Source organism: Agelaius phoeniceus, chromosome 9, assembly GCF_051311805.1.
Source record: "Agelaius phoeniceus isolate bAgePho1 chromosome 9, bAgePho1.hap1, whole genome shotgun sequence".
NCBI lineage: Eukaryota > Metazoa > Chordata > Aves > Passeriformes > Icteridae > Agelaius > Agelaius phoeniceus.
In genome coordinates this window covers 5441908-5466050 of record NC_135273.1, presented here as the reverse complement: position 1 = coordinate 5466050, position 24143 = coordinate 5441908, and the positions used below count along the sequence as shown (strand labels likewise).

General features: G+C 42.3%; 1 protein-coding gene across 2 annotated transcripts; it reads left to right on the top strand.

The window, feature by feature from the left end:
• Positions 1–10: 10 nt before the first annotated feature.
• SEC23IP (SEC23 interacting protein) lies at positions 11–22808 on the top strand. Of its 2 annotated transcripts, none has more exons than XM_054637653.2 (19): positions 11–213; positions 3250–3773; positions 5186–5381; positions 7760–7953; positions 8273–8362; positions 9524–9644; positions 9960–10049; positions 10770–10911; positions 12123–12331; positions 12937–13055; positions 13634–13804; positions 14171–14266; positions 14427–14633; positions 14789–14944; positions 15498–15600; positions 16646–16831; positions 17272–17434; positions 19390–19490; positions 21660–22808. In XM_054637653.2, exons 1-18 carry the CDS (start codon positions 66–68, stop codon positions 19469–19471), a joined length of 2997 nt encoding a protein of 998 aa, XP_054493628.1. In that variant the 5' UTR covers positions 11–65; the 3' UTR covers positions 19472–19490; positions 21660–22808. The 2 variants fall into 2 exon arrangements, with proteins under 2 accessions (XP_054493628.1, XP_054493629.1); XM_054637654.2 differs by having other exon boundaries at positions 21657–22808.
• Positions 22809–24143: the final 1335 nt, after the last annotated feature.

Genomic DNA, 24143 nt, shown 5'->3' with positions numbered 1-24143 from the left:
GCCGCCGCCGCCATCTTGGGTGAGGGCGGAAGGGGCCGGGGCAGGGACGTGGCCGGGGCGCGGCTATGGCGGCGGCGAAGCCCGGGGGAGGCACCGGCAGCAGCACCAACCTGCTCTTCTCCTCCTCCGCCACCGAGCTCAGCTTCAACGTGCCCTTCATCCCTGTCAGCCAAGCGCCGGCCGCGCCGCCCGGCCCCGCGCTGCTGCCCGCCGGTACGGAGAGAGGGAGAGCGGAGGGAGGGCAGCCGGGAGCGCTGGGGATGTGCGGGGTCCCGCCGGGTGCCGCCACCGCCGGGAAGGGCCAGTGGGGCCGGGGGAGTCCCCAGAGCCGAACCGGGGCTCCAAGGGGGGCTGCGGGCCGGGGGGGCCCGGTCCGTGTGGGCTGGACCCGGTGCTCGGAGTTCCCGAGCCGGGTGTCCCTGGCGGTGCCTCAGCAGAGACACTGCTCGGAATTACATTTTCCGCTTTCCGGCACTTCATTTCTTCTACTTCCCTCTGCTTAATGCCTGTGTGTGTGCGGGTTTTAGCGCTGTGTCTAAGGACGGGCGCTGATCATCCGCTTCCAGCTCACCGACGCATCAGTGCTTCCATTCAGTGCCTACTGAATGTTTTCGTGGTTTTTAAACCCCTTTCTTATGTTATCTTCTCTTTCCCCGGTTTGAAAATAGCACGTTAAGCAGCCGCCTTAAATATCCTTGCTAATTTAATCCTGGTTCTAATAATCCTTTTCTCCTAAAGCTTTAATGGTGTTCCCAACATATGCGTGTGTAACTTAAAATCTGGTGTTCAGGCAGTTCCAGAGAAAGGAATAGATTTTTTGGGGAATGTGTTCAGTCAGAGATTAAAGCTGGAAGCATTAGAAATGCATCTAGAAACCAAATATTTCAAATTTTACTGTGTTGTGCATGTTGGGGTTGGACTAATGACCTTTGAAGGTCCCTTTTAACTCAAACTGTTTTATGCTGAGTCTTCATTTCAGCACTGCTGTATCTTAGCTAAAGTAAGTATTAATATAGCTGCAGATCAGTGCAGTACTTCTCTGTAGATTTAATAAAATGTTTGCCAAGTATGGCTTTGGAATAGTTTTTTAGATCAACTACATTTTTTTGATAGGAGGGATAAAAGCATTAAAATATTACTTCTACTTACTTGCGGTATCTAGGTAGTTGATACATTTACTAATTCCTTTGTGCAATCCTCATAGTTTTTCTTTCATGCAAATATACATTAATTTTTCATTAAGAAAATAAAACAATTTTGAAGTGCTGATCTGGCTAGTGGCTTTACACAAATGGCTGTCCTGGCAATTTCCTGAACATTTTGAAGCTGGAGATAAAATCTGATGGCATTTGGTTAATGTGGTGAATCTTTTTCTCTCCACGTGACTTAAAATTTGATCAGATGAGGATCCATGGTTTTGCAGCTGGAGTGAATTGTGCTTGTTTGTACAACATAGTTTGTGCAAAATTAGGAAAAGTCAGGATAAACAGTAACATTTTGTGTTGGAAAACTGCATGTGTGTACATACATACCTATAGGGGTATTTTAGGCAGAACTTTTGTCGCCCTCATTTTGCAAGGAAAGCTGCCCTTAGGCTAAATCTCCAAAACCTATTTGAAAGTGGAGAATAGCAGGAGTTTTGTGAACATTCATTTGCTGAAGGCCCTGAGAGCTCTTGGGCACACTGCTGCATGTTTATGGTGAGGTGAGGTGCAGGGCCTGCTCTGCTGCCAGTTGTTTGGGGAAGCTGAGAGTTAACAGTGTGGTTTGCAGCGTGCTTCTCTCTGTCCCACACTCTTTATGAAATGTGAAAGGAAGGTGGATTTTGTTGTTTAGAAGCTGAGACCTTTTATTTAGTAAAAATGGCTACTGCTTGCAGCTGGTAGATGATCCCCAGACCTGATTTTAGAGTGGTCACTGGGTCTGAGGGATTTCAGCATTCTCCACAGAGAGATTTTGGTTTTGTTTCTCAAAGTCAGATCAAGAGCTGTAAGGGAGAGCAAGAGGAATTTGAAGCAGGTGATGCCTCAAATTGACACTGTCTGCACAGACTAAATAAAAGATGGTTAAAATAGTTCTTTTTAATCTTGGCAGCTGCCTCTTTTATGATTAATTAATTAGAACAGCAGCTTCCTAGGGAGGCTTCTCAGTGGATTCCCCTGTACTCCCTAGGTGCTCCCTGTTACAAGTTGTGTTGGCTGTGGATAAAGGCATTTGTTGTTGGCTGCTCACAGCTGCAGAGACTCTTGGTCTCTCTGCCTGGGGACTGAGCAGCAGAGATGTTCTGTGGTGTCTTCCCCTCAGCCTGGGCTCATTTGGCTGCCAGGCAGGTGAGACACTGGAAACATCTGCTGGTTTTGCAGATGGCACTGACTCCTGTTCCCTCAGGAGGCAGCGCTGCTCAGGCCATCACAGCCTGGGGTGAGCTTGCTGTGAGACCTCAAATCATGACAAACCTCCTTTTCCCCCACTCGTTCCTACATCACTGCAAAATAGAAAACTGTGCTTGATCAGGACTTCTTTTATTTATTTTCTCCATATGGAAGGGCATTCGTGGCCTTGCATCTTTTTAAATCCTCTCCTGCAATTATGCAGAATGATTTTTATGCATCGGAGATGTAGCTTTTATGCAAGTCTAGAGTAGGATTTTTACAGAGAGCTGGACTAAGTCCTGCTCATAAGTGGCTTAGGATCATGACTTATAGCCACCTTGCAGGTTAGATGAGGAACCTTGAGAGGGCTCTGCTGAAGGAGCAGGCAAGGATGGATGGTTTAACCTGTAAGTTTGGCCTATTTAGGAATGTTTTTAAACTCCATCCTAAAAATAGGAGCATAAAGTCCTATGCTTATAGTCCTGGCTTTTTTCATGGTGAAAGGATGTGAACCAAGGTTGCTCTTGCTTTTGAGGGATGAGTGAAGTTGGAAGGGTTTTAGTGAAGTTTTAGGTGAAGTTTTAGTGCCTGCCACATTGCCCTGGGAAGGTCCTGACTCCAGTTATATTTTGGTTTCTTATTTAATATTTGTTGCTTTTTCTGTGTACACTGAGTGACTTCCATGGTCCATTTTAAATGTTCTTGAAGACTTGATATCTTCTGTTTCATTTTATGATGTGCTGAATCAAGGATGTGTAAGCTTTATGGGGGCCAGCAGTTTTGGCCATAGCTGATGCTGGGTGTTCCAGAACATCTTGACCCCATGCAGTGATTTGAAGGTCTCACAAGATCTCTGGTGACCCTTTTGTTTTTGCAGATGATTCTGGAGAGGTTGGGGAAGAGGACAGCTTCTTGGGTCAGACATCAGCCAGCCCCAACCCCCCACAGACTTTCAGCTACTTCTCTCAAGTTCCCAGCAGCAGTGATCCCTTTGGGAATATTGGACAGCCACCCTTAACAACTGTTTCAACCCCTGTCGGAGCACCAGCCTTCTCCAGACCCCCCACTTCACTTCCACTGGTGTCTGGCTCCCAGGATGGGCAAAATGCCTTTTCACCACATATTCCCAAATCCCAGGCTTACAGTGCCCCACCCACTTCCCAGGTGGGAATGGCCCCGTACCAGCCCCCTCAGCAGAGCTGTCCCCCGCCTGCCAGCGCTGCCCTGCCCGTGGGCACCCCACAGCAGCAGGGCTACAACCCCTACAGGCACACCACCCTGAGCAGCAGGGCCAACCCCTACCTCACCCCTCCCCAGCTGCAGCAGAGCCACCCCCCTGCCACAGCGTCCCCCGTGCCACCCGTGCAGATGTACCAGACACCCCCGGGGCCGCTGACGCAGGTACGTGTCTCCTCCTGGCTGCTACAGCTAAACAAGTCACTTTGCTCTTTCAGCTGCGTGCTTTATCTTTTGAAGACTTTTTTTTTCTCTGCCAAAACCCCAGAAGAAGTCTTGAACTGTTTATAACAGCAAAAGCTTTTCACTAGAAGTAGCTTGGAACTCATGTTCCAGGATGTCTTCCTGATCTTTGAAGTGAGTGTACCCTGAGGCTGTAGCTCTGTGTGCCTCTGGGCATCAGAAACAAGATCAGGCTGTGAAGTTCTGTTGCTCTTTTCTGTGGGTTTCTGAGTTTGCTGAGTTTCACCTGTGCTGCTGCATTTTTTGTGCCTCAGCTTTAAATCAGGTCATTCAGCCACTTCAAAGATATGGGCTAAAATCTCTTTTTAAGCTGGTTTTGTTGGTGAAGCCAGATTTTTTTTTTACACTAAGTCACATAAAATTGTCAGCAAATTCTTTGAAACAAATTGGTTGAGGATTTTGTGTGATTTTTTGTGTATAAAGCAATAATCTTAATTATTTTCTACCTGCACAAAATCACTATTAAAATAATGCCAATAGGTTAATAAAACCTGGCACATTTGCCTTGAAAATGGTAAAAACTGTTTTTATTTTTGCCTGAGCTATTGTTATATTTCTGTTATCATGAATAAAGAATGTGAAGGTTATATAATGACAAAACATAGCAAAGGCAGTAAAGCCTAGACAGTCTGGAGTTTTAGACTATATAATTTCAGAACTTCTGTTCATTGGATTTTATATATTGTACAATATTTTGGTGCCCCTTTTTTTTCCCCCTTTAAATGTATCATCAACCAAGGCAGTTGCTGCTGCTGCTGACATCAGCTGCTTTTAGTTGTACTGACTGGGATTTTTGTAAAATTTGTATGAAATCATACATAAAATCAGTTCCTTTTCTTGTGCCACTGATGCTACATTTGAGTTTGCAATGTGCCTGTTCTGGTCACTTTGCAAGAAGAGAGCTGTAGCTGAAGTGGCCACTCGTTAAAATTGGGAGTCTTTATGCAAAAGCATAATTATATGTAAATGAACAATGAGAAAAATATGGGTTTATTTTCATGTCAGTTTTTGTGGTTGTAAGAAACAAGTTCAGCTCAAGTTTTGAAAATTTAAGAGAATGTTTAAAATCTTACTGGTTTTAGATAATCATGATGCTAAACCATGGCAGTTTTTAGCAGTGTTTGTGTAATGAAATCCACATTCTTTCTCAGTTTGAGAAGGTGTAAGTTCTCAAACACATGATGAAGTGGACAATACTTTTAGAATGGAAGGTAATATTCTTGGGGAGGAAAACATGTTAGAAATAAAGGTTCAGAGTATTTCCTGTAGCAAAATAGAGAAGAGTTCTGTAAAAACCCTGTGAGACTGAGGTGCTTGAGCCCATCTCTTTTCAGTTCCCACCATCCCAGTCCCAGCTCCAGCCTGCCAGGCCTGCAGGGCCCCTGGTCCCAGCCCCTCCTGTGCTGCTGCAGAACCAATATGAGCCAGTTCAGCCCCACTGGTTCTACTGCAAGGAGGTGGAGGACAAGCAAATATGGATGCCATTCAGCATTCTGGATTCTGCAAAACTAGAGGAGGTCTATAATTCTGGTAAGTCCTGTCTTATCCAGAGGTGAGCAGAAGGACTAAAGGAAAAAATTGGGGTAATGCCACTCATGTGTGTGCCAGTAATAAGTAATGTTTTGAAGATCTGTTTTTTGCCACTTAATTTATTTCACTGACATCATCACTGCTTGATGCTGTCAGTGTTAAGATCATTTGGTTATATATATATGTGTGTGTGTATGTATGTATGTATATGTTATAGATACCCAAATGAATATCAGATTTTCATATAGAACTCCTGGTTATTTGTGTCTTGGCTTGCCTTTTTTTTTAAACTGTCAGTTCTGGAGTAAGTGTTTGTATTTGGGAGTTTTTCCAAGCGTTTTGTTGTGTACAGAGCATATAGAAGCATTCTAGAAGCATCTCAGTGTTACAAAGCTTCTCTGCCATGGTGTGACTGTCAGTACTAATGGCCTAATATTGATCACAGGAGTGGAGCTGGGGCTGGGCTGAGAGAGCAGAGCAGTGTCTGTGTGGTGAGCAGGTGTGGCTGTGTGTCCCAGTCCAGCCTGACCCCAGAGCGTGGTGCTGAGCACAGAGCAGTGTCCGTGTGGTGAGCAGGTGTGTCTGTCTGTCCCAGTCCAGCCTGACCCCGAGAGCGTGGTGCTGAGCACGGACAGAGCAGAGCAGTGCAGTGTCCGTGTGGTGAGCAGGTGTGTCTGTCTGTCCCAGTCCAGCCTGACCCCAGAGCGTGGTGCTGAGCACAGTGCAGTGTCCATGTGGTGAGCAGGTGTGTCTGTCTGTCCCAGTCCAGCCTGACCCCAGAGCGTGGTGCTGAGCACAGTGCAGTGTCCATGTGGTGAGCAGGTGTGTCTGTCTGTCCCAGTCCAGCCTGACCCCAGAGCGTGGTGCTGAGCACAGTGCAGTGTCCATGTGGTGAGCAGGTGTGTCTGTCTGTCCCAGTCCAGCCTGACCCCAGAGCGTGGTGCTGAGCACAGTGCAGTGTCCATGTGGTGAGCAGGTGTGTCTGTCTGTCCCAGTCCAGCCTGACCCCAGAGCGTGGTGCTGAGCACAGAGCAGTGTCCATGTGGTGAGCAGGTGTGTCTGTGTGTCCCAGTCCAGCCTGACCCCAGAGCATGGTGCTGAGCACAGACAGTGCAGTGTCCGTGTGGTGAGCAGGTGTGTCTGTCTGTCCCAGTCCAGCCTGACCCCAGAGCGTGGTGCTGAGCACAGAGCAGTGTCAGTGTGGTGAGCAGGTGTGTCTGTCTGTCCCAGTCCAGCCTGACCCCAGAGCGTGGTGCTGAGCACAGAGCAGTGTCAGTGTGGTGAGCAGGTGTGTCTGTCTGTCCCAGTCCAGCCTGACCCCGAGAGCGTGGTGCTGAGCACAGAGCAGTGTCAGTGTGGTGAGCAGGTGTGTCTGTCTGTCCCAGTCCAGCCTGACCCCAGAGCGTGGTGCTGAGCACAGAGCAGTGTCAGTGTGGTGAGCAGGTGTGTCTGTCTGTCCCAGTCCAGCCTGACCCCAGAGCGTGGTGCTGAGCACAGACAGCAGAGCAGTGCAGTGTCTGTGTGGTGAGCAGGTGTGTCTGTCTGTCCCAGTCCAGCCTGACCCCAGAGTGTGGTGCTGAGCACAGTGCAGTGTCAGTGTGGTGAGCAGGTGTGTCTGTCTGTCCCAGTCCAGCCTGACCCCAGAGTGTGGTGCTGAGCACAGTGCAGTGTCAGTGTGGTGAGCAGGGGTGTCTGTCTGTCCCAGTCCAGCCTGACTCCAGAGCGTGGTGCTGAGCACAGACAGTGCAGTGTCCGTGTGGTGAGCAGGTGTGTCTGTCTGTCCCAGTCCAGCCTGACCCCAGAGCGTGGTGCTGAGCACAGAGCAGTGCAGTGTCAGAGCAGTGTCCGTGTGGTGAGCAGGGGTGTCTGTCTGTCCCAGTCCAGCCTGACCCCGAGAGCGTGGTGCTGAGCACAGAGCAGTGCAGTGTCAGAGCAGTGTCCGTGTGGTGAGCAGGGGTGTCTGTCTGTCCAGTCCAGCCTGACCCCGAGAGCGTGGTGCTGAGCACAGTGCAGTGTCAGTGTGGTGAGCAGGGGTGTCTGTCTGTCCAGTCCAGCCTGACCCCGAGAGCGTGGTGCTGAGCACAGTGCAGTGTCAGTGTGGTGAGCAGGGGTGTCTGTCTGTCCCAGTCCAGCCTGACCCCAGAGCGTGGTGCTGAGCACGGACAGAGCAGAGCAGTGCAGTGTCAGTGTGGTGAGCAGGGGTGTCTGTCTGTCCCAGTCCAGCCTGACCCCGAGAGCGTGGTGCTGAGCACAGTGCAGTGTCAGTGTGGTGAGCAGGGGTGTCTGTCTGTCCCAGTCCAGCCTGACCCCAGAGCGTGGTGCTGAGCACAGAGCAGTGCAGTGTCCGTGTGGTGAGCAGGGGTGTCTGTCTGTCCCAGTCCAGCCTGACCCCGAGAGCGTGGTGCTGAGCACGGACGGCGGGCGCTATGACGTGTTCCTGTACGAGCGCCTGAGGAAAGCCGTGTACTGGGACGAGGAGCCCTCGGAAGTGCGGCGCTGCCTGTGGTTCTACAAGGGAGACAAGGACAGCCGCTTCATCCCCTACACTGAGGACTTCAGTGACAAGCTGGAGGTTAGTAAGTCACAGAGGCCTTGTTTTAATTAGTTCATTGTGTTAATCGCCTTAGAAACAGTTCTTTCTGTTTCATGAAGATGATTTTCAGAGTGCACTTTCTGGAACATAAGGAAATCCTGGAAAGAGGAGTGTCTAGAAGGCCACATTGCTCCTGCATCAGTCTTGCACTGCTGTCATCTAAAATCTACTTGTGTAGTTCTACATGTGACATTTTTATATAAAGAAAGCTTTGTAAATTTTTACTGTGGCATTACCTGAGGCCACAAAATACTGAGAAGGTTGCCCTGCTGACTTTATGTAACTTGTTTTGTTTCAGGCAGAATATAAAAGGGCTGTAACTACAAATCAATGGCATCGGCGACTTGAATTTCCAAATGGGGAGACAATTGTTATGCATAATCCCAAGGTAATAGATTTTGGCAATTGTGTCTTGCAGGATTCATTAAGGGGGAGTGAGCACATGGATGGAAGCATAAATTGAATGTGCTCTTAATCTTGCATGAAACGTAGCAGTTGGTTGTTCTAGGTGTGTGTGCATTAAAGATGATCAAGTTTACAGAACACTGAACTTGTGCTTGCTTCAATGTGCTGTCATGTGGTTAAAAGACAGCATTTCTGAAACCTAAAGAGAAGAAGGGTTTGCATAGTAAATATTTTGGCTAGGCATAACTGGCAGCAAATGGTCAGCAATTTGAATTGGTTTAACCTCAATCTGTACCAAATGAAATTAAAACAAAGAGCCTTCATGTGGAGAAGAGCACTAATCTAGCTATAAGGTAAATAGTTTCTTTAAGGCCTGAGAAGGTTTCTTCTTATTTTTAGGCCATGAGAAAGTATAGCAAGACAAGCTTTAAAAGTTCTAAATACTCTGTGAACAGTCTCATGTGATTGAAACATGGACTTCAGCCTTATTGATCAATACTGTTAACTGTTCACTTATCAGAAATGCAGTAATTAATACACAGAACTATCCAAGGAACAGAATCATGGTTGCTCCTACTTGAAATGTTTAATAATCCTGGTTAGGGAATTCTGTTCAGTAAAAATCTAGAGAAAGAGCATTTAAATCACTTGGTGTCATAAATATGAGTTCAAACTGTAAGTCCTATAAACATCTGTACTACTGAATTATTTACTTTTTAGGGTTTCTGGACTACTTCAGATGCTGTTGTCTTTCTCTGAAAAGCACTGCACTTATTTTTTTCCATTTCCCCTTGTGATAGAGGTATTGTAAATCAGGTAGCACTCAATTTCCTCACATTAGAAGTAATCTGCTAAGGAAGAGTGGATACTGGAGACTAGGAAGGAGGAGCTTGAATAATGCTTGACTGGGGAGTTAAAATGGTGATTCTGAACCATGAGCAGGCCCAGCTTCTTCACCTAGTGGTTACTTTGAGTCATCAGTTTGCTTTTCACACTAATGGGGATTTTGTGGAAGAAAATATTTGATTTTCAGATGAAAGGTAAAGCAATCAAAAAGTGTGTTGAACTATGCAGTGCTGTCAGACTAACAGTACGAGTCATGAGGCTTTTCTGTGGCTGGAATTGGACACTGTGTTTGTTGCAGGTCATAGTTCAGTTCCAGCCTTCTGCCACACCAGATGAGTGGGGCACCTCTCAAGATGGGCAGGCAAGGCCAAGGGTAGTGAAACGTGGAATTGATGATGACCATGATGAGATTCCTGATGGTAGGTGATGAGATTCCTGGTGCACTTGGGTCTGCACTGGGAGCAGTTTGGATGTGTGCAGAAGCTGGACAATGGTGGGTGGAGTGGCTGTGTGCTGGTCATGCCTGGAGTCTAAAGATTAAAGTTATTCCTTCATCTCAGCTGTTTGCTGAGATAATCTGGTTTTGGGGTGTTTTAATCCTGTGGGCTCTGTTATGTCCTGAACCATGTTATAGGCTTATTAAACAAGTGTGTAATTACACTTGCTAGACTCCTGAACTTCACTCCTGCTGTATATATTGGTACTCTGAATGTTTTCCTTGTTTTTTCCTACAGGAGAAATGTCCCAAATTGACCATCTGGTATTTATGGTTCATGGCATAGGTCCTGTATGTGACTTGAGGTTTAGAAGCATTGTTGAATGTGGTAAGTTTGGGCTTGTATAATGAGCAGTTGTATTCTTGCTGTTTAAATGTGGCTCTCTCTAGCTCATATTTAGATACACACATCTTCCCAAGTTTTTTTTAAAGAAAAGTCTCTAGTGTTAAGAAATTCAGGTTTTTCATTATTATTTTCCAAAGGCAGAACCTGTGTTCTGTCAAAGTTGAAGCTTTAGCTGTTATTATCCTGCTCACCAGGATAATAACAGCTCACCAGGATAATAAAACCCCCCTCACCACACATCCCAAAATCCAAATCACCCTGCAAGTGTGGTAGTTCTCAATACCACACTTGCAGGGTGATTTGGGTTTTGGGATGTGTGGTGAGGGGGGTTTTTTGGTTGATTTGGTTTTTTCTTTTTGTGGTGTGAGTGGATGTGTTTGCTTTGTGTGGCTTGGTGTGTTTGCTTTTTTTTTTTTTTTAAATACACTCTGGTAGAACTGAGTAAATTAACAAAGCCCTCTCTGGTTATGGAGTGAACAGGCAATCATTGTGAGATAAATAGAAGCTTGCTAAAAAATCCACTCTAACATAAATGAGTACTTTCTTATTGTTAGAATGGTAATAATTGAAAAGATTTTTCCAGTTTTCAATTTGCATCATTTGTATTCTGACTATCTGTGAAATTAAGGGGAAGAAGTGACTTATTTGTGTGTTACTTGAGTTCTGCAGCTATCAGATTTTCATTATTCTTTTTCTTCACAGTTGATGATTTTAGGACTGTTTCTCTGAAGTTGTTGCAGACTCACTTTAAGAAGTATTTGGAGGAAGGCAAAGTGAGCAGGGTGGAATTCCTTCCAGTTCACTGGCACAGTTCTCTGCATGGAGATGCAACAGGTGTAGACAGGTGAGGTGAGGGTGTTGTTTAATGTTGAAAACATCTTAAAAGCTGCTCTTTAATGGGTTATGGAAAGTGGAGAAAAAGAGCAGTTCATATGTGTGTGACTGGATTAGAGAATTGCAGATTTTTTAAAATTAACATTTTGATGAGGAGTATTTGGAAAGCTGGAAGGGCTTGAGGAATATTTCTCTTGTTTATTTTCATGCACACAACTTTTCAGTTCAGGATTTGCATGAGAGTGGCCAATGCACGATACTTGATGAGTGAGTGTGTAGAGATTGTGATCAGAAGGATGAGGTGGTGAGTCTGGAGATGTTCTGTCCATGAGGTGTGCACAATTTAGAGTAGAGAGTTTTCTTTAATTTCCTGCAGTCTGATTGAGTTTCACCCTTTCTGAGGAAGGCATTGAGCCCTCTGTCCAGTCCTAGAGGAGTGCCTGAATTATGATTAGGCACTTGAGCTGAGGGGTTCTATTTTTGAAGCAAAGTATCTATACTCGGGTAAGAATGTTACAGCATTTAAAAATCTGTTTTAAAATCCCTTCTCTGTGCCTACCCCTTTGCTATGACTTCAGAGTTCAAGCTGTTTCCCTTGCTCAAATCTGGGGAAGTAAAAATTGTGAGGGTGGCAACCTGTGGCACTTAAAGTGATGCTGATGTTCTCCAGACTGTTGTAGCCCAGTGAAATCACACTGCTTTGCTCCAGCCTTGCTGTTTTATTTGCATTTGAGCACTGCATGAGGAGGGATCCTTATTCTGTTAATCAAACCAGGCAGTCCCAAGTCTATAGCAATTCCAGTGCAGCTGTTCTTGACTCCAGGCAGGCAGATGGTGATGCCAAGCTTCTTCAAAAAGAGAGTATTACCATTCTCTGAGTCTAATTTTATATGCAAGTTCCTTTTTCTCTTCCACTTCAATCTGCTCACCAAACTTCCCTGGTGCTTCATGAGAGTAGTGTTGGAATAGAGAAGAGGTTATTTCAGGCATTCCTTCAGCCTGGAGAGAAAAGAAAATAGCTGTATTTTTCTGAAATATTACAATCAGCAGGTAGCATTAATGTGTGAATATGCAACAAGGCCAGAAGGCTGTATGGGTTTTTAAAATCTCTTTAGAGACCCTTTCTGTAGCATTTACATTGCATGAATTTCAAAAGCTAACAAATTTCTCACGAGCGTTTCTTAAAAGCCTTTCATGATTTGAACGATTCTGTGTTACCAGGAACATAAAGAAAATCACTTTGCCGAGCATTAGTCGCCTGAGGCACTTCACCAACGAGACGCTGCTCGACATCCTGTTCTACAACAGCCCCACCTACTGCCAGACCATCGTGGATAAAGTGGGCATGGAAATGAACCGCCTGTACGCGCTCTTCATGAGCCGCAACCCCGACTTCAAAGGGGGAGTCTCTGTGGCTGGGCACAGCTTAGGTGATTGTCTGAGGAATGCTGCTTTTATCTCAAATCAGTGCCTCTTAAAAGGAAAATGGCCCCTTTGTTATCCGTAAAACTCAAATCATCGGTTAGGGCATGGCTGTCTTTCAGAAAACAGCTGACAAACTCCTCTCAACAGCTGAGTTTATCAGGCTTTGAGAGAAAGTTAGTATTTCCCTTCATGAAAACTTAGTGTCTCATCTGTGTTTAAAAGTTAACAGATTATCTGGTGACTTGTTAGGTGGGTGATGTCTGTGTCTCAGAACCCCACTTAGTAAAAGTACAATCATTTTTATAGAATAAGTGTTAGAGCAGAATATTGACATACTGGTTTGGACTGGAACTTCTCCTCCCGTTCACCAAGCAGTCTCAGGTGTTTAAGGAAAAATAGTTTAGTCCTGGCAACTCCATAAAGCATGAGCAGGGAAGAAAAGGGGCTGCTTTTAGCTTTTTATGCTCAAGTTAACATATGAGTATTTTCATTCAGCCATCTCTTGATCAAGCTATACCATGACATTACTATTGCCTATAAATCTTGCTCAAGATTTAGGGACAGGAAAACCTGATATTTTCCCCAAATCAACTCTAATCCCTGTTTGCAGGTTCCTTAATTCTATTTGACATATTGTCTAACCAGAAGGACTTGGCTTCATCAGTAAATTCTGGACCATTCTCTGGTGTTAATGGGAATGTGAAGGATGTGGCTGCTCATGATAAACAGGTAATTTGCATGCTGGTCTTTCCAGGTCTATAGATCTGATATTTTCAATCTTTTTTTTTTTTTTTAACTTTTCATACTTTATTAGCTGAACCAAATCTGTGGGTTTTGATAGTACATTTAAACATGTTAATGGAAAGATGCTGTTTTGTACATATTGTAATTTCTCAGGACAAATTAATTAACTCTCTCTTATGTTTCAAGTAGGCCAGTAATGAGATTTGATGGTGAACGTCAGCATTGACCCTTGTGAACATGTAACTTGGTCTAACAGTAAATGATGGGGCAGATGTATAAAAGGGAGAGAATTCGTGTTTAGACTAGAAATGGTGACCAGTTGTTTGAGGAATAAAAGGAAGCATTTTTGAGTGTTTTGTCTCTCACAGTAATTTTTAAATATTTATTTTTCAGTTCTGTTTTAGTGCAAAATTTGTGTCCTGCTCCACTAAAAATCAATATACATTTACAGAGCTTGCTTGATAATGTTTTTAAGAGAAAATAGTTCAACTTGGTTTTGCTTGCTGCTTACTGGTTTCCCACTTTTAGAGAGTGTGATTCTGTTTGTGTGCTATTTTGTTGAGATGACTGAAGATACCAGTTCCTTGGGCTCCTCCATTGCTACTTCTGCTGATGACCTTTGTGAGGCTGAAGCAGAGGAAGATGTTCCCACTCTGCAGAAGACTCTGGAAATGCTCAGTTTGTCAGAGTACGTGAGCACCTTCGAAAAGGAGCGGATCGACATGGAGTCCCTGGTACTGAAATCTTCACTGCACTGCAGGGGCTGCCCAGGAAATGGAGCTTTATGTTTGGGTTTTCTTCTTGTTCTGTTTTTCCTCTCAGTGCCCATGAGAGCAGTTGCAAAGATAAGATCATCAATGCATGACTTGAAGACTCAGTGTTCTGCAGCTCTTGTTTTTTCTTGATGTGGTGCATCCCCCCAGTTGTTAGGCCACTCTGTCTTTTTAATTTTTTGTATTTTCTATAGCTTTATAAATTGACTTAACAAATTCATAAGTCATTGCCAGTATGAAATTATTCATTTTACTAGAAAAGTTCTAAGTACTTTTTCTACTAGAAAAATAAATTTTTATGTGTGTGTTTGGTGTTTGTTTCTTTAGCTCATGTGTACAGTTGATGACCTGAAGGAGATGGGGATACCTCTTGGACCAAGAAAGAAAATAGCTAATTTTGTAAAAGACAGAGCAGCCAAGCAGGTAAATACATATTTCAGGATGGAAGTTAAAAGTTGTTAACCAAATGTTAACAAGCTTCTATTCTTGAATACTCTTGTTAACATCCTGAATATATTAAAGGAATTTTGACAGCTGTGAAATTAACCTTTTTTCTCCCTAACTTTAAAACTTTTCTCAAAAGGAACAAAAGAAAGCAGTAGCAGAAAAGAAAGCAGTGCTGGCTGCCACACTCCAGACTCAAGAAGACACCCAGAAATCAAAAGAGGCAGTTTCTCCTGTGTCACCTTCAGAGTCTGGTCAGATGCACTCAAAGAGGAAGCTCCCAGTTGGTGCATCTGTGTCTTCTGTGAACATTGACTATGAGTATTTTGAAATTGGAACTGGCCAGGTGAGACTGTGTAGATCTAAATGAGCTGAACAATTTAAAGGATTTGATCAGTCCTCTCTTTTTACTATAGTTTTTTTAATGTTGATGACCTTTTGCTAGTTCCTTTGAAGCTGACAAAGTTCTGAGAGATGATGTGTCTGATTTCCCTCTGGCAGGTTTCTGTGGTTTACAGTGCACTGGACTTTGAACCAGATATTTTCTTTGCTCTTGGTTCCCCAATTGGTGTGTTCCTTACTGTGAGGGGTGTGGAGAAGATTGATGAAAACTACAGGCTCCCCACCTGCAAGGGCTTCTTCAATATCTATCACCCAGTGAGTAGCAGTGCTTTTGACATTTGATTTTAGTTGATGTCGATGACAAAAAAGGCAGAATACCAAGTTTTACTTTCTGAGCATTATACCTCTTGTTCCCCTATGTACATTTCCTAAAACACTTCCAGGTATAGGTTGTTTTCATAGTATTTGCCTTGTTTCTTTTCAGAATTAAGGAAGTTTTTGGGGGGGGGATTGTTAGGATTTTTAAAATTAATTTGAGGCCACTCTTGTAGGTTTTTATGGAATATTTGTGGTTTTGCATGCAGTGTTTGTTCTCCTCTGTCTCATTTTGTTTAACAGTTTAATGTTCATAGAGATTGAGTGCAAGGAAATCTTGCTGTTGTGTTTCCTCATTAGAATCTCCTTCTGTAGGGAGAACAAGACCAAAGTAATTCATGAACCTGCTTAATGTCATGAACTGAATTTCTGTAAATTCAAATAGTTCAGAAATGAACAATGGTTGTCTATAATCCATAAATAGGGACTTTTTTCACTGAAATATAGAGTAATTTTAAAGATAACTAAATGTCAATGTGTTGTCTCTTAACAGCTTGATCCAGTAGCTTACAGGTTAGAACCAATGATCATTGAAGACCTGGATTTAAAACCAGTTCTCATTCCACATCATAAAGGCAGAAAAAGACTTCATCTGGGTAAAAAGAAAACTTACTTCATATGGATCCTATTCATTATTTCTCATTTGCTGCATCAGAATATTGTAAGATTTTAAGAGATTGATTAATATCCCTGGATATCTGACTCCATATTTTTCCTAAACATCAGAGGTGATTCCCCCCAGCCCCATAAGCTGGGCATTCACAATTCCATTCAAAAGTAACAATCACATTTCCTCCAGATTTAACCTTCTCATTACCAAAGTTCTATTAAGACATTGCTTGATCACCTTCATTTCTAAGAAGCTGTGAAACAGAAATTAAATTTATTGGTGTCCCTAATGACCACCATGATCTGTTCAACCAGTCTGTTCAGTGTTGGCAGCCCTGAGGGAAAAGGAGCTTTTGTGGCCATGAGAGGGCAGGGACTGACTTTGTTGCTCATGGCTGCACATCAGACCAAGGTGCTCCACTTAAATTTTGCACATCTAATAAGGAAAGTCAGTTTTGCTGTTGTGCAAGTTCACAGAGCCCTGCTGAAAGCACCTGTTCAGGCACTTGGAAAGATTCTGTCCTTTGGAATTGTCCATTAGAGTGAGTCTGCTTTGCTAGACTACACAAGATACTTGTTTCAGGTTACAGCTCTCCAAAAGTGTGTATAGTAAAGGAGAAAAAATATGGTTTGTTGCTCCTTGTTGTTTTGACTTTGATCTGGGTGGATTCATTGGCCCATTCAGTAAGAAGGCAATTGTGTGTTAATTGCATTCCACCTAATATTTTCAAATGGAATGGAGAAGTAAGAAACATGCATTAATTTTTATGTGTATTAATTGCATTTCACCTCATCTTTTAAAATGGAATGGAGAAGTGAGAAACATGCATTAATTTTTATGTGTATTAATTGCATTTCACCTCATCTTTTAAAATGGAATGGAGAAGCAAGAAACATGCTTTTATGACATAGCAGGCCTGTTTCTGCTGCTAATTGAGATGTTTATTGAACAGAACTTTATCATTCTGCTTTTAGTTGGTAATTTTAAATCCTTCTGAATTCAATTTTTGGTGTGTTTTTTTTCTTTCTCAGAGCTGAAAGACTCTCTGTCTCGTATGGGATCTGATCTGAAGCAGGGCTTTATTAGCTCTTTGAAGAGTGCATGGCAGACCCTTAATGAGTTTGCACGTGCTCATACATCTTCAACCCAGCTGCAAGCAGAGCTGGAAAAAGTAGCTAACCAAATTAAAGAGGAGGAAGAAAAGCAAGTGGTGGAAGGTACATGGACACATTATTGGTTTTTCTGTAACTTACTTGTCTCAAATAAGTTGACACTTGAGTATCCCAGTGACTGTTTGCTATTGATTTTCCTGACCCTGTTAAGGAGATCTCTGCTAAATGCCAGGTTCCCACCAAAGCTGCTCTGTCACTGTCCTCAGCTGGGTGTGGGAGAGGAATTACAGTGAAAGCTTTGTGAGTTGGAGTGACTTCAGGGAGAGATCACTCAGCAGTTACTTCTTTAGAAAACTGTTTAAACTCTTAGGAAAGAAGTAAGCCTATAGTTCAGTAACCTTTCTGAACCATGCTGGGCAGTTCAGGTTATTATTGTCTTATCACAAACATTTGGAAATTACACAGAAAAATGGCTAATATTCCTTAATTATAGTCAAGCAGGCTGTGCTTGAAAACAGTTTAAATGTGAAACTCTTTGATTTTAGCTGAGAAGATCACTGAAAGTGCAGACCCTCCAAAAGATGAAGATGTTTCAGTGAAGGTTGGGATGCTGAACGGAGGGCGTCGCATCGATTATGTTCTACAAGAGAAGCCAATAGAAAGCTTCAATGAGTACCTGTTTGCTTTGCAGAGTCACCTGTGCTACTGGTAAGGGGAGACACCTGTGATTCCAGAAACCCTGCTCAAGGGACACAGTGTATGTGATTGTCCAGGAGTGTCAGGCTCAGGGTGTTGTGCTTGGATGTCACTATGTGATAATCCTACTTCAAAGTAAAATTCTGTGACCAAATCTGTTTGCAATAAAGACATTGCACACTCTTCTCTTGACCTTTGACACTCCAAACACACATTTTAAGCTACTGTCATTTTCAAAACAAGGAGAGCTCTGGAAGCATTTTCACAACTGCAGCTTTTCAAATAAAACTGTTCACGAAGGATTTTTATTAGACTACAATAAGTGGTAAAACTTTATTGCTTCTTGTGGCAGAGCAAAGGATTTGTGAACTATATTTAACAACACACCTTGGAATGTAATAGCCAACCTTGGGTGTCAGCTGTGAGCTGTGCAAAGTGATGTTGGTGAGGAGGAGTGACTGGTCTCTCATTTTGAGTTCAGCAGGTGCTGGACAAAGAGTGCTCTATGTTCTTTCTGAAGGTTTTGATTTTCAGCAGGTCATTTTAGCAGCAGGCATTTTTTCCAGAGGTTAAAACACAGCTCTGAAGGCATTACCTGAAGGGTCTCATTAGAGCCATCATCACTTGAATGATGAAGCTCAGCACCTGCCAGAGGAGGGGTTCCGGGCTGCTGTGAGCACTGGGCTGTCAGCGTGACCCGGTGGTGGCAGTGCCGTTCCACAGGCAGGGCTGAAGGGAGCGGAATTCCTTCCACAGGGTGGCAGCCGATCACTGCCAGGATCTTAAAAGCCTGCTACCTGTGCCTGTTTTTGTCATTCGAGTAAGGAAGATAAGCACAGTGATTAATGACCCGAATAGGAGAGCATTTTTTTCCTGAGGAATGGTGGGAAAAGCTTTAAATGAAATGCTCTGAGTGTTGGAGAGATTGGAGCTTCTGTGTTGAACCTTCTGCTTGCTTGTTTGCTGCCCATTTAATGCAGAGACCATCAAGAAATGTCTGTGCTGAATTGTGGAATGTACATGTATTCCCTTAGCTTGTGTGTTTAATTCTGTACAGGTCTTCTGCAAATCATGTTCCTCACGTTTGGAGGATCACACTTCTGACCATCTAAATCTCATTCACTGCTCCCTATGTGATTTATTTTAAAAAGCACAGGAAGCTGCCCTCATCAAACAACTCCTGCAGCTCTGGAACTTTGTTAAGATTTGCCTGTTTAACATTGTTATTTTTTATGTTGGTATTGTTTATGTGTGTTTAAATAGCATTTTATAGATGAAGAAGAAGATTAAGTCTCTTCATGTTAACTTTAAATTCAGATAGCCTGAAGCTTTGCTTTTTGAAAAGAGGAGGGACACAGCCACTTGGAAACATGGCACTTGAATGATACTAATCTTTGAATTATTGCAGATCTACCTAACATTTTAGTGGTAAGCAAGAGAGGAAGACTATGGGTGTTTAACATGGTCTGTTTACAATTAAGGGCCTGCCAACTAGAGAAGAATTAGAATATTGCTGCTGGAACTGGGCTAATTAATGGAGTGGGACAAAATGAGTAGGATGGAGTGTGGAATACATTCAGAACAAAAAGTGAAACATTATTTGAGGAGATTAAGACAAGGAAGTTACATCAAAGAAGTGGTTAGAGGAGGGGATTTGGAATTGCAGCATAGGACATTAGGGAGGGCAGGAGGAGGAAATGCACTAGAAAAAAGGTAAATGCATAGGCTAGGGTTGATAGCAGAACTAATTGAAAACTTGTGTAGAATTACAGCTCGAAGGAAGCTGGCAGAGGTAAGGCCATGTTCATGACAAATAAATACTGGGCCAAGAGGTTGTGCAAACTCTTTGGAGAGCTGAAATAGGCTGGAATGTGACTTAGGAGAATTAGAAGATGGATCATATTGAACTAACTTTTCCTTTTTTTTTTCCTTTTTTTCTTTTGTTTTATTTATTCCATTCCTCACAGGGGTTCTGAAGACACTGCCTTGCTGTTTCTCAAAGAGATATACAGGACCATGAATATCAATCCTGAGCAGCCACAGCATTGATGTATAAAAACATGAATTTGTAAGTTTGCTCTAATGTAACTTGTGTGCTCATATCAAATTCAGCTACAGCTTAGATGTCTTTACTTTCCCTTTCTCCTCTGAAGTTTAAATTATGAAGCAGACAGCCATAAAATGTCATTTTGATTGCAAAAACAATTTCTAAACTTGAATGCAGAGAAAGTCTTTTTCTTCTTCCTTTCATTTCCAGAAGATATTTGATCTTAGTCCTTTTGGTACTGGATAATAATTGCTACTACAAATACAACCAAAGTATGATCTCTTTCTTCTGCTTCTCCCTCAGTTTTTTGTTCAGTGAATGTTCAAGAATAGGAAAATGTGGTGAAATTGGATATGATGAAACTTTATTTACAGTGCAGTAGATTAAAGACCTCTAAAAGTGTTTCACTGGTGAATGTAAATACTGGATTGTTTCACCAGTGGTGCACATTTGTCAGCAAAAAGCTGTTTGTCTCCTAAGAAGGTGTTAAACATTACTATTGATAAATTAATCAGACCCTTATATAGGTCAGTATTTTATTATCTTTGTATAGATTAAGAATTTCAGTAGAACAAGTGAAATGACACAGCATGGAAATCTACTTTGGAAAGAAATTAAATACATGGTACAGCTGAGTATCTTAGATCTGAAATATTCTTGCAGGTATTTTTATTTTAAGCTGTAGGTTTCCTGACTAAGGATCTGTGTTGTACCAGTTTGCCTCACTGGTTGTTACAGAAAAGAAAATACTTTCTTTTGAGAGGCATGGAAGAAATAATACGCACCTTGCCTTTTTAGAATCATACAAGATAGTTTCTGATGTATTTCTCCATTTTCAGAAGAGCTGATAATGTCAAGGTACATAAATACCCAGCATGAAGAGAAATGCTTGACATTTCAGAGGAATATTTTAGGTATCTTTCATTGCTACCATACAGTTTTAGTACTCTTTTGTAACAGAATGCTTCTGATGGTCAGTTGATAGCAGCTTTTTTTTTTTTAAATAAAATGTCAAGGCTGATCAAACACATTTCTTTAAAGCATGGAGAGGTAAAAGGAAAAAGGCACCAGCTGGCTGCACAGCTCTGACAGTGCTGGATCAGTCATCACAATGGCTTATGCACAGTTTCCAGTCACAGTTGCAGAATTTTTTCTCTGCTATTTCTTGACGATGGCTCTGGTTGAAATCATAGGAATCTCATTGCAAAGGGAAAGCCTTTCAGCCTCATTGCAGGGGGGAATGGGCTGTGATGATTTATCAGTGCAGAGCTCAGAGGAGTTTGCTCTCAGCTGCAGCAGACACTGGGATAATTGTGGTTTTTTGAGGACTCCACTGTTGGGGAACAGTTCAGCAGGATGTCACACAGCAAAGCACAGTCAGGCAAGTCTGTAATTCCATCAGGAATTGCTCACAATGTTCCCCAGCACTGGTTTGACTGGACAGTGTGTGAGACTGGGATTCAGATACCTGAGGCCTAAATGGGAGAGCAGATTGCACTGAAGTGGTGTCTTGGGAAGGCTGCACACCACAAGACCAGGAATCTTTTCCACATGACAAGAAATGTCTTTCCATGTGCTGAGTTAAATATTATCACATCACAAGGAATTACTGAAGTGGAAAATTCTCCCTCAGTGTTAGCAGTCATGAGGGTTTTTCTCTTTTTTTCTCTTCTTTTAAGACCTTCAAATGTGAAAGGTGGCAGTGTGAAGGTAATTATTACCAGTGGTGCCTCTGACAGCAACATCCATTTTATTCTGTGAGAGTGGCTTGATTTAGCTCTTCTAGAAGCTGCTCTTTGTGAAACAGTAGTGTAAGAAAGAAGTGCACCAGCAGATTAAACTTTGGACATATAAACTGTCACCATCCTCACTAGGATCATTTATTACCAAAAGCTAAAGAATCTAACAGCTGGTTAAAATGTATAATTAATGACACCCTATTAGCAGTTGTTGTGAGCTTTTTCTGTTTGCAGTTGTAATTGCCAATTTATGTCCACAGAAAGTACGTTTCAGAGTCTTGCTGTATGAAAAGTTTGATTAAAAACATGTATGGATTTTTAGATCTTTTTGAACCTTCTTGAAATTGAATGGTGGCATATTTAATTTGATCAGTACTACTGCAGGAATAGAAAACCTGATGGATTTCCTATTTCCAATATGTCCATGTTCTGTTTTCTCTTGCTCCTGCAGACCTGGTGAAAACCCCTCTGAAGAACATCTGGTATTTTCAGAGCTGCATATGAGAGGATAAACATCAGAGGTTTTTTTTCCTGCCATTCCAGAACTTACTTGGATTCTACCTTCTTGAGTCACTTCAAGCAAACTTAAGTTATGAGATGATCAGGACTGTCATTCAGGAGATGGATGGAATGACACAGTTTTGATCTTAAAGCAGCTCAGTTGTACCATTGCCAAATACAAGGGGATTGAAGGAGGTTTTTTTGGCATGCAAATCATAACTTCTCTCCTTCAGCTCTCCTGTCTCAGCTGGCTGCCAGACATCTTTGCCTAGCAAGGCAGCATGTCCTCAGTAAAAAGGACTTGATGAGAAACAGCAATAATCTACTGTTCTTGACACATTTGTTCATGCCCCTTTAAGATATGAAATGTGAACTGAGGTTATAACCATCTTTAATACAGATTACACAAACCAGTTCATATTTACTAAAAACTAGCAACCAGAATAATTTTCTTACTATTGTAAGTGTGATGGAGATTATTTTATAAAGACCTTTTTAAGCCTCTGTTAAGAGTTTTATTGTGGCTTTTTTTTAAGTAAAAATGAACCTTTGACTTTGAAAATATTAGAAGTTTGTTACAGCTAGTTCATTGTTCACATATCCTGAAATGAACGATTTAAAATGACATTTTGATCTGGTAATTATAGAATCACAGACTATTCTAAGTTAATTAAGGCAATTTTAGTGAAACTAGGCTGCAGTTATGAGAACTAAAACACTTACCTTGACCTTGCAGTTTAACATCTCAGAACTGTTACTGTAAATAGGAACCTGAAGCTTATGGGTGCTAGATAATAATCTAGATGCAGCCCTGCAATCCAGACTCCATTTTCATGTAATGAGGTTGAGGTGAGTTAGGTATTGTGAAACCCTTGGAATTTATGTCTCTGAGTACTGAGCTTCTGTAGCTTCAATTTACACACACATTGTGGCTTTCCTTAATATTAGTGGCTTAACCTTATTCCTGACTATTTGCCTCTGTTATTGCAGTAAACAAATTTTGAAATGCAGTATGGTTTTTTTTTTTCCTTGATATATGTAAAATACACATTATTGTGTATACAAATTGATGGCTGTAATTAAAATTACCTTACTTCCAGTGAGTCTTTTCAACAAGGTTTGTATTTAAACACACAGAATAGTTTGGGGGGGTTGCTTAGTCCAACTTCCCTGCTTAGGGCCCTGTTCAAGGCTGGAGATCCTTTGCCTCTCTGGCCCTGGTGTAATGTTTGACTGCTTGGATTGCAGGATTTTCTTCTGGTACACAGTTGAAATTGTCTGGGTGGGCTCGTATCTGTGGCCTTTTGTCCTTTCTCTGCATCTTCAGGAATAACATCTCTGTCTTTTGTAATCTCACATTTGATAGCTGAGGACAACGAGGAGATTTTCCTGTTTGGCTTCTCAAAACCCAACGCTTCCCTTGGCATCTCTTGCCTGCCATGGGCTGTGGCCCTCTAGTGAGTCTTGGGGTTTCCAAAATCCTTCTTGCTCTGGGGAGAAGGTTTGCCAAAGGAAACTTTTTATCCAAAGCAAACAAATGTCTTTATAAATTACCCTGTCAGACAGAAATTCTTAAGCTTTACAATGTCCTTTGTTAGTTAGAATACAAATTTTTTTAATGTATATATACACAACACAAACACAATGCTCACTGCCCTCATTTCCATGTTAAATATCAGAGTGGAGGGTTATATACATTTATATTTATCAGCTCTGTGCCACATGAGCAATCTGCTGAGTTTGCTTAAATAGCATTTTCAAGCAGGTGCTGGGCTGTGACACATCCCCTTGGGAGGGGACAGCAGCAGCAAGGAGCAGTCAGATTTTATGGGTGTGTGTGAGAGGAATTGCAGCAGGGGGACCCTGGCAGGCCAAGAGCTGCCTTGCAATGGAAGGGGGAACAGGAAGATGCTGCAGGAATCAGGAGCATCTGGAGTGTGGAAATTGGTTGGGGAATATGGCACAAAAAGTTCTAGTTATAGAAACAAAAAATGGGCTGCAACTACAGTAACAGGCCATTCTTACATCTTAAAAGCAAATGGAAGTTTGGACATAAAGGAAATCAAAATGAGTGTAACCTATAGTTATATAAAACAAAAATAAAATAAATTGAGTTTATAGCGTGATTTTAAGTCTGCTACAAATGAATACTTTGCTTCCTCAGCAGAAATCTTCCTTGTGTGCTGCAACACACACCATACACAGCACAGCTTCCACTATATCCAGTAAATTTTGATTTATTTTTGTATGTATTATAATGCATAATTAAACAGGTAAGGCTAATTACACTTTAATTAGTCAATCTGCATACAAAAATTTAAAGTTTTCCCTGTTATATTTTCATCTGTGCTGAAGTGATTGCAAGCATTAAAAAAAAGTCTAGAAGATTAAAAAAAAAATCTAAATATCTATGGAACAGGGCATAGAAAGGAGG

Coding starts and splice junctions, on each gene's coding strand:
- SEC23IP (XM_054637653.2), top strand. CDS start 66: ATGGCGGCGGCGAAGCCCGGGGGAGGCACCGGCAGCAGCACCAACCTG. Junction 3,774..5,185: donor CCCCGGGGCCGCTGACGCAG/GTACGTGTCTCC, acceptor ATCTCTTTTCAG/TTCCCACCATCCCAGTCCCA. Junction 14,634..14,788: donor TTGAAATTGGAACTGGCCAG/GTGAGACTGTGT, acceptor TCCCTCTGGCAG/GTTTCTGTGGTTTACAGTGC.